The sequence below is a fragment of the Sprattus sprattus genome (assembly GCF_963457725.1).
Source record: "Sprattus sprattus genome assembly, chromosome: 10".
NCBI classification, from domain to species: domain Eukaryota; kingdom Metazoa; phylum Chordata; class Actinopteri; order Clupeiformes; family Clupeidae; genus Sprattus; species Sprattus sprattus.
Window position 1 is genome coordinate 20,299,133 of NC_137908.1, and position 14,648 is coordinate 20,313,780.

At 40.5% G+C, this 14,648-nt stretch overlaps 1 protein-coding gene across 1 annotated transcript; it reads right to left on the reverse strand.

The window, feature by feature from the left end:
• Positions 1-377: 377 nt before the first annotated feature.
• Positions 378-13,024, reverse strand: parp3 (poly (ADP-ribose) polymerase family, member 3). The gene is made up of 11 exons (XM_080845439.1): positions 12,929-13,024; positions 11,717-11,918; positions 11,242-11,367; positions 10,938-11,117; positions 10,661-10,799; positions 5,367-5,590; positions 4,974-5,123; positions 4,466-4,552; positions 4,042-4,219; positions 2,667-2,810; positions 378-1,139 (listed from the first exon to the last, which is right to left on the reverse strand). The coding sequence occupies exons 2-11, from the start codon at positions 11,888-11,890 to the stop codon at positions 970-972; spliced, it is 1,572 nt and encodes a 523-aa protein (XP_080701565.1). The 5' UTR covers positions 11,891-11,918; positions 12,929-13,024; the 3' UTR covers positions 378-969.
• Between the last annotated feature and the right edge of the window lie 1,624 nt (positions 13,025-14,648).

Consider the following 14,648-nt stretch of genomic DNA (forward strand, 5'->3'; position numbering starts at 1 on the left):
CTATTCATAACTTATTATTCTTAACTTCAGAGACAGTACCACACTTGACGACAGCAGTCATGTAATCATTTTGTGTATTCTGGTGCTGTGCAGTAGAATGCATACATTTGGTAAGTGCATAAAAACATGTTTTATGACCTAATGTCTTGGTGCCAGAGGAATGCTATTACAGTGCAACATGTGAGTGCTCTGGCCCTCCCCCACTGCCCCCAACACTGACATCACATGAGAAAGCTGAGGTTACACAGAGAGACACATTAAATGTAGTTTGCTCTACAGTTCCTAAACCAAAAACGTAGCAGGATGTAGACTGCAGGATGTGATTCCTCTGATAAAAATGCAGTCCTGGTTTTAAGGATTGATCAGACGCCATCACATTGGTTTAACAGTTTAATGGACCTCAACAGTGCCATCTTCAGGTCTCTATGAACAAGGGTTAGGGGCATCAGCGTGACCACAGCAATCTCTTTTACCACTGTGAACCAGACGTCTCAGGTGTCATCAGGTGATCTGGTTGATTCAACTCTAATATACATCACACTACCCTTAAGCATAAACCCATGCATACAATCGTATAGGTCTACCTGCAAACTTGTTGTTCTTCAACAAATTACTAAAACAAAAAGAGAGAACTATCTTTCATTCAGCATAAGGCTAGACAAATATCAAGCAGCCATATACCATCAAACTTGGTAAGCTTTGCTCAGTATTCAGTTTGACTATACAGGGAGCAGTATGAGAACACATGTCAGTGAGATACATAACTCTTCATCCTTCACACACACCAGGCTTTGCTGGAAGACATAGTAAGCTAACACAGGTAAATATTGCACTTATGTCAGTAGCTAAATGAAATAAAAAATAATGATCAGAATCATTAGATATGTAGAGGCAAGGCACAGAGGACTGAAAAACAGAGCAGGTATTTTAAGATGTTCCTCCTCATTTTCCTGTGTTGGGACGAGAGCGCTACATTTTGAGCTTGAGGAGATAGCGGATGCAGCACTGGCTCTCCTGGTAAACGAGGTACTCGCTTTGGGAGAAGTGGCTGCCCTTGTAATGAGGCTGCGGTATAGCAGGGCCATGAGGAACGGCCACTTCCTTGCCATCCAGAGTGATGGAGATGTCCTTGGAAGGATCTGAAAGTGGGCAACAACAACAACAAGAAAACAACAACAAAGACAGCAGTCTTTCATTAGCCCCACCATAAGCATGGTGGTTACATATTTCAGAAAAGTATTTATAGAAATGTACTCAGAAATGTACAAACAGGACAATTTACAATTTACAGTAAACCTTCGTTATGATCTGGCAGTAAAGGAAATATTCAGACTTCCCCTATGATCTAGACCTCTAACATGTTTTGTGGCATTTATTATAAGTCAAATAATTTTCAGCTTGTATATTCCTGTAAAATATCAATCATGATTGCTTATCAATGTCATGGGCCTGCCACTCCCTTTTGTACAGGAAGAACATCCGAGTTGAGCTCAGCTCCAATGGGGAGAGCTATCTGGTTGAGACTGGCAGAGCTCAGCTCCAATGGGGAGAGCCATCTGGGTGAGACCGGCCCAGGTGAGGGACAGAAAGAGAGGAGGGCAGGGAAGCAGCATTCCTGATATGGATTATCCTTGTTATCAACTCAAACGGATAGTGCTTCTCTCCAGGTTCTACTAGGCATGTGAGAAGCCTGGGTGGCTAAGTGACTAGCGAGGACATGCCATCAGCTGACCAATGTATGCGTGAATGAGCATCATCTGCAGTAACATAATTTTCTCAGCCTGACATGTCTTTCAGCGTCATAGCCTTGTTATATAGTGTTAGTTACCTCAAGAAATGCATAACTTCAAAGCACTTAAAGCCCTGTTCAACAGGACAGTGATCTTATCTGAACTCATTGAGAGACATACTTGTGAACAGCATGCTTCTTCAGGACAGCTCTTGCAGTGTCACGGCAGTGCACTGCTTCACATGGGTCTATTGGCCACATGGCCAGATGGGGAGGATACCCTCAGCTGATCAGCATGGCGGTCAGCACAGTGATTTTCTGTGATTCTACTGGAACTTTCTAAATACAAGTCAATTGATTGGTTCAAGCGTTGTACTTTGGAACTGCCTTCACATGACAATAGGCAATAGGCAACAATAGGCGTCTAATTTGCATACTTCCTGAGCAGAATGGTTAACCTGAGCAACTGCCGTGTAAATAAATGGCTAATTTATCACCTTAAATCTGCACAATGCCCCTAAGACATTGTGCGCATGCATGTGTTTGAGGGAAGAAGCTTTAGAGCAGAAGACAAAGGGATGGACTGCATTTGATTTGGACGATGAATTTCAAAACAGATCAATTATACACTAAAAGATTGACTTCTCTACTTAATAATGTCACATTGACGTTGGTCATGACATGAGTCAGTGGTGAGGCCCATCCAGGCATCTGTGTTTGGTGGGTTAGGGTTTGGGTGGGAGGTGTACTGGAGCATCTGTGTTTGGAGGGAGGTGTACTGGAGCACAGCCTTGTAGGCTCTGGCCCAGGGGATGCCACATCACATCTATATCAGGCTACTGATCCAGTTACTAGGGAACTGGATCACTGTAAATTATGTCTGCTATTGGAGAGAAGAAGTATGGTCAGGTTAGAGATAACGCTTATGTGATCCCACCTGGTTCTTGGGAGCCTCTGGCCACAACAGAGTTGAAGCCTGGAGGGGGCTTTTTCAAGGAACTGTCATCCCTGGTGATGGTATGCTCTTTACCCAAGGCCACCTCATTGAGGAACATCAATCCAAAGCCCCGGGAAGTAGAAACTGCAAAGAGCCAAAACCTTCACATCAACCGGATGGCAACACAGACCATTTCATACAAAAATAACATATCTGATTGCTGTGTCTAAAGTGTCAGTTACGTAACAATATTTATTGAATATGTTGACTAAAGGACCTCAAGCACCATGAAGACGCGTGTGTGACAATATCAGAGTGTGTGTTCCATGTTCCACGTACATATTCTCTGTTACCAGCCTCTTTATGGCTCCCCTGTCAGTTCTTGTGAAGGAAATATAGGGGCCATTTATTGTTTGTACTAGATGATATGAAAAATGGTGCACGCCTACAGCAACAGGTGATCTGTTCATCAGCCCAATTAATCTCATCCACCTCTGTAAACAATGAGCCAGGGGCGGAGGGGCACACAGCAGTGAAAGTGTGAGTGCTGTTACAATGTTTATCTCCCTCTGGAACGAAATACTGTTTTCTGATTGGCTAATGGGGTGTACAATAAGTTCGTATAGATGCACACCTTGGACGTAGTCCCAGTAGAAAAGTTAAATCGCCGTTCCATATCAATGCTCTTGAATGGTTACCATTGACAACCAATGTAACGTTTTTTAGGGGGGAAAAACAGCCTGTTCCAGGGACTTCTTTCTCTAACGGGAGCACTAGGCTTCAAATCAAGAATTCATCAGGTTATTATGCATATTAAGTTTCCTTAAGATAAAGGAAACTCTAAATAATAATAATAATAATAATAATAACAAAACATTTTTAAAACATTATTAATATTATAATATTATTTATAATAATAAAAACATTTTTGGATGTTGTAAACGGGAGATAAGCGGGATAACGGCCTCCGAGCTGTGCAGTTCTGCGCGTCGTGGAGTTCTTTGCCCCGCAGCGTCCATTCACTTTGTAGAACTGCACAGCCTGCGGCCGTTATCCCTTACATAGCCAATGTACTGAAATATATGGTGCTATTATGGCAGGGGTAACTGGGTAAAAGGTGCCATGAAAGTCACAAAAACAGGGTCAGTCTGTGATGGAGACATGTGTTGAGTGAGCATGAAAACAGAGCTGGTGGATCATCATCTTAAACTGTATTTGCAGCAAGTTGAATGCTAGTTAATTAACATGAGCAATGTATGTGCAGTGGAGAATAAGCTTGAAGCTATTACCTATCCCTGTTTTTCTCAGTATCACAACAATGTGTCATCTGAGCAAGGTTTTCAAGGGTGTGATTGCTTAAGATTTGTTCACTGACCATAACCGGCTGACTTGCAGTTCTCGGAGGCAAAGTAGAGGCCTTTGCCCACGCGGCCTCCGGAGTGTGGCATGATACGCAGGCCGCCCTTTAAGATGGCAGCCACCACAGCCACATTGGTGCCATGCCAGAGAAGTCGCCGGTTCTCCAGATGGTCATGCTTCTTGAAACGCGCGGCCTGTGAACATTCAGGCATGAGATGCTAACTGATGGAATGTAAATGTACAGGCAATCATTTCAAACACTGTAAAAAGTGGCCAATTCTGTCCCCTGCTTGAAGAGGTGCCACCTGGTGAAATCAGCTGGTAGCTTAACAGCTCTCCCTCCAACCATTAAAAGGAAGCCCTGCGGTGGTGTTAGTGACCCACCTAATTGCCCATGTGGCACAGAAATACTGTGGCCTATGAAAAAACCCAATCCTCACCTCGGTTTCTCTGTCCACTTTCCATACATCCACAATCTTAGGATTTCTGTAGCCTCCTGCTGTGACATCCAAGTATTTCTGAATGACCTAAAAAAGATGTACGTATAATTGTTACACTGCCTAAGGTCATTTCTGCAGAGGATCTTTATGTGTTTCAGTTATCAGTAGCAAACATTTAGACATTTCAAACAGGTTATAATATCAACATTGTTCCATGTACAGAAAAACTTTTTTTGACCTGCGCACAGTAGAGTACCATAAAAAAGTTGAAACTATAAAAAAATCTTAAATGCTTCACTTGTGTCTGTGTATACCATATGAAATGTGCTATATAAATAAACTTGAACTTGAACTTGAACTAAAGGGGCTTAACAGAGTTTTTGTCTAAAACTACCAAGCTAAGTAGTTAACAGCCAGATGATTGGAATGGTGTGTCTATTCCCATGACCATATCAAAATGAATTTGTCAAAATATCATTACATATGCAGTACATATGTGAATTCCTACCTTAAATTCCTCTGTATCGCTTTTTAATGAGCTGAGGGTGCACTTTAGAGACTGATAGTCCTTGTCTAAAGGATGAGGCACCGTCTCCACCTCCTGAGGCTTCCCCGACTCTGCCTGTAGACTCTGGGCCACTTCAATATCAGCAAGAACCTATTACAGATGTCAGATAAACATTCCAATAAACATTTTTAAACAGACAAAGAAGAAATGGGTTATCAATATGATTTGCCTGACGAGCAGCAAAAGATTTTTATGATTTGTAAGGTTTATGTTTTTTCCAATGCTTTTTTTCCTGATATGACATGGGCCAAATCATGTCTCAATGGTTGTAACATTGCACAAACTGGACAGGCAGCTCTTGATAAACAAAAGGCAGGGGCAAAACCATCTTACCAGGAGCATCTCCTTCTTCTTTTCAATGACCTCAGCATCATTGATGACGGGTGGCCTACATCGGCCGAAGTTGTGGGGGACTATGGTGAAGAAGCGGGACGAGAGCTCCTCCAGTCTCTTCTGGTTAGAGCCACTCTTCACCGCCTCCTCAATCTCTTCTATCACCTCGAAGCCCTTCGCAATCTGACTCTTGCTGAGCTTCCCCAAAGGCATCTTCTTGATGTCTGTGTGATTTTACAAGAGAACATTGTCAACTGTTAGATGGATTTTAGTTATTCTGACAGGAAATCAGGATAATAGAGAAATAAATATTCATTCTCTTGGCTTCTGTACTCAAGACTTGATCTGTCTGTATTGACCAATCAGGAAACTTAGTGGTAAAGCCATTGAAGCGATATAGGAGTGTAGGGAGACAAAAGAGCATTAACAGCCTTTGTTCATAATCTTAGGCGACAGTAGACTACAAACAATATTAATTAAAAGCTTATTCAGGTTCTGGTTTCACTTATACTAATAGTGATACATAGTGATATTACTGACATTTACCCTGGTGACATACACTGTAAAAAAACAACCTAATTTTACAGTTAATAACTCTACATTTTTACAGTGGTTTTCTGTTTTGTGAAATTGTATACAAAACTATGTATAATAATGGAGGTTAACTATAAATTAAAAACACGACTGCTATTTTAAGGATAATGCCAATAATGACAAATTACATGGATTTCAATTTTTTTTACAGAAAATAACTGTATTATTTATACATAATTTTTCCATTTTTCTAAAATACATGCAAATGTAAATAAAATGACACTGATAATCTGAAATGAAATATGTAGCTCATTATATTAAGGTTTATGTACATACTAACAATTTATCATGTTTCTATGTAAATTTACAGTGAATTCCTCAAAAATTCAGCAAACCCATTTTCATTAACCTGTTAGAACCTTGATGTTTTTTGGCAAATTCTACCTAAAATTCCATGCCCAAATGTAAAGGCCTACTTTTGAGTCTTAAGTATAGTATGATGGCAAATTTCAATTTGATGTTACAGAGTACCCCTCAAGCTATGATAAAATACCTTTAGAGTACCATACATGTTATCTCAAATTTTAGAAAGATGTTGATAACCTTCCCAAAATATAGGCGCCCCCTAATTCTTTTTCCTTTTGCATCTAGATTACTGTGGATTTAAGTGGGAAAATGAATTGAAATGGCCAGTTATGTCATAAAATTGTGTGCCCCCAAGGGTATGCCATCACCTGAACAAATGGAACTGATATCTCATCCCAATCAAAAGTTAGAAGATAAATAATCGGTGATCTCTCCATATACTCTTCCGTGACTTTTGCTGCTTTCTGATTCTACCAGACTCTATTTCAATCTTCTCGTCATCCAACGGTTGAAGCTCTTTCAATGCTGCTGTTACCCCATAAAAACAATCTTTTTGGGGGCTGATTCACTGTTTTATTTTTAGAAGCCATGATGATGTAGAATAAATGTGTTTCGTTGTACAACTGCATTTCGTTATAGAACTGTCTAAAACTTGCGTGGCTAAACGGCAAAACAAATGCACGTGAATTACTGATTACATCCCACCTTCTCTGTTGTGCACTAGGATATCTTTGCATCTCATTGGTCTACAGTCATGATTGACACATGTGTGGACCAGTCAAGGAAAGTATTAGTTTATGTTTTTCACGCACAGACTTAGCAAAGTTTACCATAGCAACCATGGACATATGATAGCAACAAAATAGTCTTGGGTGCGCGCATTGTGTCAGACTGACAGGTCAGTCAACCTATGATATTAGTTACAGGTTCCCGAATCTTGCTGGCTGATTGGGTTATCCTGATAAGATAAGACTCTGTAAAAGGTCGGGATAGCCTTCACGCTTAGAGCAAGATGTTACTCATAAGAGGACTCAGGAGGTTGAAGATGTTAGAAAGATGGGTATTTTTATTAACCCAAATAAGGCACAAAGGCAGTAAAAACACTGACAATACTAAATCAATATAAAAAAATACAATTTTCACTAAGGACAAATGCATGGCATTAAAGCCACCAACAAATAAGCAATTCACAGACCACATGTATAAAAAGGACCATTAACTGGACAGTGAGAGTTCGTAAGGCTTGCGCCTTATTAAACACGATCACTCTCACTACGAAACAAAACAAAAGCAAATAAAAGGACCAAGGTAACTAGCCCATCGTGAGAGCTCCAAGGACTTACGTCCTATTAAACTGGCAACTTACCTGAACAAAGAAAAAAGGTAAGTTTAAGTAGCCTTGACAAGCACCTTGAATTGGCTCATACCAATCATTGATTTCAGGTGTGTCAATCAGCAAGGCACCAACACCTGTGGCTCACAGCAGCCATACCTAAACAATCAAACTCCCAATCAACTAGGAAACACAGACTACACATGGTAGCAATTAGGCTTGGTGCCGGCATAGCCGACACATAATAAAGCAGCCAAATCTCATTAAACATAAACTCCATATATCGCGTCATCTTCACAACACAAACTTAGACACTAAACACCGGTTGACAAACGGTATGAAATATGACAATATGATGTATGATTGTTAAACTAAATAAACAGAACATTTCAGAGACAAGACATTGAATGTGTGCTGATTTTAACTGAACAAAGACATGAACGTCAAACATGTAACACACACACACACCAAAACACCTTCACCCAGTCCACAAAAGCAGCAGCCTACAGGCTGCAGTGGTGGGTCACACAGGTGCCCCGTCACAGACTCACTTTGTTCATTCGGTTAAAATCAAGCCACCCCTGAACTAAACACCACTATACATATTTGGGACCCATTCTAACGGCATCGGCAAGCCTGGTCTAGTCACACAAGAGCATTGTCCAAATTCCCTAATGCTGAATGGGCACTAAATCCAACAGACCCACTCCAAAATCTTGTGGAAAGACTTCCTATAAGAGAGGCAGCTGTTATAGAGTAGTTTTGGAATGAGATGTGCGTGAAACTCATATATGTGTGATGATCAGGTGTCCCAATACTTTTGACCTGACCTAACCTTGGATCTGGCTGGCCCAGAGCAATGCAGAACAATAAAGACGAGACAAGGGGGAAATTACTTTGCAATGGACTGACTCACTCCATGTAGTTTAATATGAGTCTGAAGTCAAATGTTTTAACTTTTGTGGGTAGAGGCTATTGTGATGTTCCTGCTGAGCTCCGCTCCGGCCACGCCCCCTTCAATCACACAAGCACATACACCTGTTTCACTCTCACTCATGCTCTCAGCTGCATGTCATCAGTATCATTCACCATCCCAGCTGCACTGCATTCAGGTCCCCAATCACATGATCACACACACCTGATTCACTCCTATATATAACCTGCACTCCACTCACTCCGTGTTTGGTCTCGTCGCTACAAGGGTGAAACCTTTGCCCAAGTCTTCTAGATCTGTGGCCCACTCTACGTCCCTGGGATTCCGGCTTCCGGCCACCGGCAACTACAACCCCATTGTCAGCTGGCTTCCAGCCCAGCAAGCTCTCTGTCCGTGGGCGTCCAGCCCCGCAAGCTCCCTGTCTGCTGGCTTCCGAGTCAGCCAGTTCGGTGCCGGCAGACTTTCAGGATTGCATTATCCAGAGTGCCGTGCATACGGCACCGGGAGTAATGTGACTGTCTTGTCCGGCCTGTAGCCGTGTACCTTGTTTCTTTGCCCTTGCGCACAGTAGCCAGAGTGAGACTCTGTGCGATCTTTAGTTCATGTTCCTAGATCTTTGTGTTAGAACTCTGTCTGTTAACCCTTTGGTGGATTTGTATACTCTGTTTGTGTCCTGTTCCCCGTCTGTACTCCATCAATAAACTCTGCATCACCTGAAACTGAAATGTTTGAAATAATTGTCTTCCAAAATAAAACCATCATTTTACAATCTTGAGCATGTGTCAGCACTTTATTGGATGTGTTTGATCATAAAAATGTAGGAGCAATCTGGAAAATGACAGTTTCTCTGCTAAATGTGAATTGCCGTCACTTGTGTGTTTCATTGTAATAAATGAGGGAAAATCTGTAAAATACCAGTGTTTCTCTGCAAAACTGTTAGGGCTGCCACTTTATTGAAGGTGTTTAATCTCAATTAAAGAAGCCTGACTTAATGAATGGTGTTTGCTCGTTATAAATTAGGAAGAATCTGTAAAATAACAGTATTTTTTGCTGAACTTGTAGTACTGTCACTTTATTGAAAGTGTTCGATATAAATAATAAAAAAATCTGTAAAATAACAGTTTTTCTCTGCTGAACTGTTAGGGCTGCCACTTTATTGAAGATTTTTAATATTAATTAAAGAAGCCTGACTTAATGAATGGTGTTTGTTCGTAATAAATTAGGAAGAATCTGTAAAATAACAGCATTTTTTGCTAAACTTGTAGTACTGTCACCTTATTGAAAGTGTTCGATATTAATAATAGATACAAAAATCTGTAAAATAACAGTTTTTCTCTGCTGAACTGTTAGGGCTGCCACTTTATTGAAGGTTTTTAATCTTAAATATCGAGGAAAACATTGTAAAATAACAGTGTTTCTCTGCTATACTTTTAGTACCCTAACGTAATAAAAGGTGTTTGCTCGTAATAAATTAGGAAGAATCTGTACAATAACAGTTTTTCTCTGCTAAACTGTTAGGGCTGTAACTTTATTAATGGTGTTAGATTGTATTAATTGAGGAAAAATCTATAAAAAAAAACAGTTTTTCTCTGCAAATCCTTAAATGGAAATATCTGTAAATATAGGGTTTTTGCACTTTATTTGAATTAGGATGTTTTACTTTAATTTTGCAGTTTTTGTTTGGCAGCCGTAGCTGCCAGTAATTTACTGTTTTTTTTACAGATTTTTTTTTTACAGTGTATGGTACAACACTAATGTTGACTTATTCTTATCACGCTGGCTATTCAACCAGATACTGATTAGGTAACTGTGTTACTGTCCAACCAACCAACTATTGGCAGCCCACTGTTACAATGTAGTAACACTGTTACTATCTTTCCAGCTTTATGCAGAATAGCAAGGCTGAAATTGCAGTGACTTTATTATGAAAGAAAAAAAATCAACTGCATTGTAAAGGAGCACTTGACCTATGGAATGTTTGCATTTAGGCAAAATTCACACACACAGGCAGTGTTTGAATACATTGATTTCAAAATTCCAAGTTCAAAGCTTGTTAAACTGGTAGTAGGTGGGGTTGGTAGGTGGCAGTCATGGCATTCATGTTGAAACAATAAAGAGGGTTCTGACCCAGGTTCATGGCTTCCATGGCTTCCTGGAACATTTGCTTGCTGAAGATCAGGTCAATCAGCTTCTGCGTAGGAACATCCAAGGCGCAGGGAAGGACATTGCTTGGCACTTTGGGTTGGGCCGCATCAACAGTATCCACCTGTAAATTACTAAGAACGTTAGAGGAACCAAACACAGAGTAGGTCTCATAACTCAAGTAAATGACCAATCTTTATAAAGACCAGTTCAAACATAGATTTTGGTCCACCACTAAAGCAAAATGACTCAGGGTCCATACCTTCACCTCAGCATCCTCATCCCCATCCACCTCAATCAGGGTGTACTTTCCCGGGTAAGTGATAAAAGTCTGGCGCTCACTCCAGTTGTTCTTTGTTTTATCTTTAAATTTCTTCTCAAATTCTTTTATTGCCTTTTCCTTTTCTGGGAAGTGACCAGGTTTGGAGGCGCCTACTTCCCCCTTAGTAAAAGAAAGGCAACAGGGCTTCAGTGACTCAAGCTTCAGACTTTCTTTAAGGAATTATTTTCCAGCTTCTTCATTTGTAGCAAAAAAAAAACGTTCTAGCAAAAATAATTTAACTTACCACTCTTCCCCACCTTGTCCAACAAATGTACCCATCTGTTGATTTTAGGACTTGAATGATGTAGAATTTGTTGTTGTTATTGCCAATATTGGTCTGATTGAGCATGCAATCGTAGTCTTCAACTACCTGTAAAGGAGCAGATCAAGCAAAGATCACTGATTAGCTTTCTCATCACTACCTTAAAATACACCACCTTATATCCTGTACATTATGAGACCATGAATTGGCCCAACAAACACTCAAGATAGAAACTGATCGGCAACAAGGACAGTATCAGTATACAGAATCCTGAATGACTGGATGTGTATATGCACATATATCTGAAATGAACATTTGTGATGAAGCACTACCATGATTATTTCACACAAATTATTTTTCTGTGTCATGTGACTTAAATGCATCCATTAAGATGTCTTCTGTCCAGAACAAAAGATGATACTAGAGTGGTGCCTACACACAGTAGAAGCACACTCACCTCAGCTGATAAGTCACAGTGGCTATCAACCTTTCTTTGGACTTCCTCCTGTGGTGCTGCTGATTTCAAAGCTTCTTTGGCAGTTTGGAATGCATCCTTTGGAGCCTCTTGTTCTTCCTTGATCTTCTTTCCCCGAGCCTTGGTGGACGAGGCTGCTTTTCTCTTTGGTGGCATGCTTCTTTCTTTTTTTCAGTAACTAAGCCTATATCATATTGCCCATATAAAGCATTAGTTGACTATGGCTCATTACAAGTGAAATACAATAGACAGCATGTTTTGGCCATGTCATACCATCAGTTTTGATGTCAGCTTCAGATTGTCACAGTGATGCTCAGGTTAACAATATCATACACAGGCCAACTAAGGGATCATATAGCCTAAAGGTTTTACAATGCTTGGGTCACATACTAAAGCTGGTGGCATTATTTAACTAATACAAGTCATGGATTTCTAGTCAGCAACAGATGTGGTAAAAGAGAGTTATGTAATTTGCTGTCAGTCATCTGTCACATTATTCACCCTGTGTTTGCATATTAGCTGAATTCAGACTATGCAGCTGCCATGCCATAAACGTATTCAACCTCATGACATTCACAGTATGAAGCTAATGTCTTTTATCCGTGTCAAGGTTTGTCTCGGCCAATTCAATGGAAGTCTTCAGCCACATAGTATTTCAGAGTTCTGTTCTTCTGTCACTCTTACACAAAAGTATCCTCTAAACAACTCTGCAGTTTGTTAGGCCTGCTATTACATAATGTCAACAACAAACTTACCAAAAGGTGTGGCATTATGTGACAGTATTGTCTATATTCAGTCTTTGGTTCTTAAACTGCTGGCTGGATTCGAGGAATAATGACTTACTGATTTCTCGTAATATGAATCGATTGGTTAGTAGCTGGGCTTGTCTGGACCTGCACGGTATGACGTCATTATAAACCAACCGTCACCACACCACACTGACAGCTAGACAGGCTAAACAAACTGATAAGCAGCTCCTAAAGAAGTTTTCTGTAACACACGAGTGATACGATTCCCTGGATAAATGTTATCGTTTGTATTACATATTTTCCGAGTTAGCACGCTGTTAAGCGACGTTCAGCTAGCTCGGAGAGCTACACCCTATCAGTACACCCTAACATTAATGTAGTTACAGTAATCTGCTGTACATAGCGATTCATATGCAGTTTGATATGTGCTAAAATGCACACCTACCTTTAGAGGAAGAATGGTGATCTCCGAACACTATTACGGCGGATAGTGTTGTGCAAGGGCTGTTGCAGCTAACTTAATTCAGAAACTTACTTCCGGTTTTTGATTTAGTTGCTGGGTCTTCATGCCCACAGACTATCCAATCCAAAGGCGTAAAGTCTAAAAACCCCGCCTTTGTTTGCATATTGCAAATGCCTGCATGCAAATCAATGCATTTAACTCTCACAATGGCAAGACTTTATCTAGTTTTTTTTTTAATTTGTTTCTGAGCAACAACAAGGTTAGACAATGGGGCTGTACTGTATGTTAACTGTGCATTGTGAACGGTCTAACATTGTTTACTCTCTGTCACCTTGTACAGATGATGTAGTCGACCCTATTTGTCTTTTTAAATAAATACCTCATTAGGTCTCTTGCAAAGAAATGTGTTTAAAATGTCTTATCATCTGTACTACCAATTTGTATTTTCTGCAAATACAGACAGGTAATGTTGTGTAAAGGGCTTGGCAATTCATCATGGTCAACACAAATCACTAATATAAAAGAAATGTACAATTTGAAACAAACGAGATCCAGAACCTAGAAAACATTTCTTGTTAAAATGAGGTGCAAACCTCAGATTCCGCTCTGGACCCAAAAAAGATCATCATTTAGATGAAGAAGAAATGATGATCAAGATGATTTAGTAAGAGAGATACAGTTTGTCTCACAAGTAACATGCCTTGTCCATTCCTATGCGCTGGACAGCTAGACTAGGTTTGGGTTCGCTTGAGATGTATGAATGTTCAGACAGCTGGGCACTCTGGTCTTACCAGTTGACCAGTGGTTGATCAGTGGTTGACCAGTAGTATATGTCTACGACCCCCCCCCCCCCCCCCCCACCCCCTGTTCATGCTACTGCACAGCATATCCATGTTAATGGCTGGCTTCATTACCAGGGTAGACACTGATAAATGTAGATTGTGAGCTAAAAATATATCACATAATTCAACAGACTGAAAAAAGGAAATTTGATCTCACTGAAGATTTCACCTCTATCAGGATTAGAATCAAAGGATTTGTTCAGCCAGCCAGGAGTTGTTATAACTACATATGCTCACTAGGTGGAGCTCCAGCCTTACACTTCAATGTGTTCAGTGACTTCACTGACAGGCATACAGTCATGTTCTAAGATTTCTCTGGATGTCAAATCAGTTGTGTCGTGTGTAATCCTCCAGTGTGGTGTAAGACCCCTTGGCCTTGGCCGATGTGAACTGGCCACTGAGGTCCGGCTGGTCAGGCGGCTTGGCAGATCACAAAGCATTATAAAGTCAAATGCATGAACTCTTGAGACTCTTGTGACTAAGAATTCAACTAAACAGGAAGAACACAAGCAGTTTCCAATGCCTTGGCCCCACTGCAAATCTGAGGTGTGCTAAAGAGAGGAAGAGGCCCTCTTGCTAATCATTAACTTTCTATCATTAACTTGTATCCATGGCAGACCAGTGTGGCTTGTACAAAATGTCAGGCTGTTAAGTGACTGAAAATGTCAGCACTTGAGATGCTTTCAAAAGCGGAATGTTGAAGGAGATTCTCATGGATCCCCCTTCAGTGGCTTTTGTGGGGATGAAAATGACAAACTAAATGTCCCAGGTTTCACTATTCATCAGCAATGAAAGCCACTCAAGGCTTAACCTATCCAGTCAGTAATTTAGCCAACAGGCTTTATAATGTTCTATCAGAT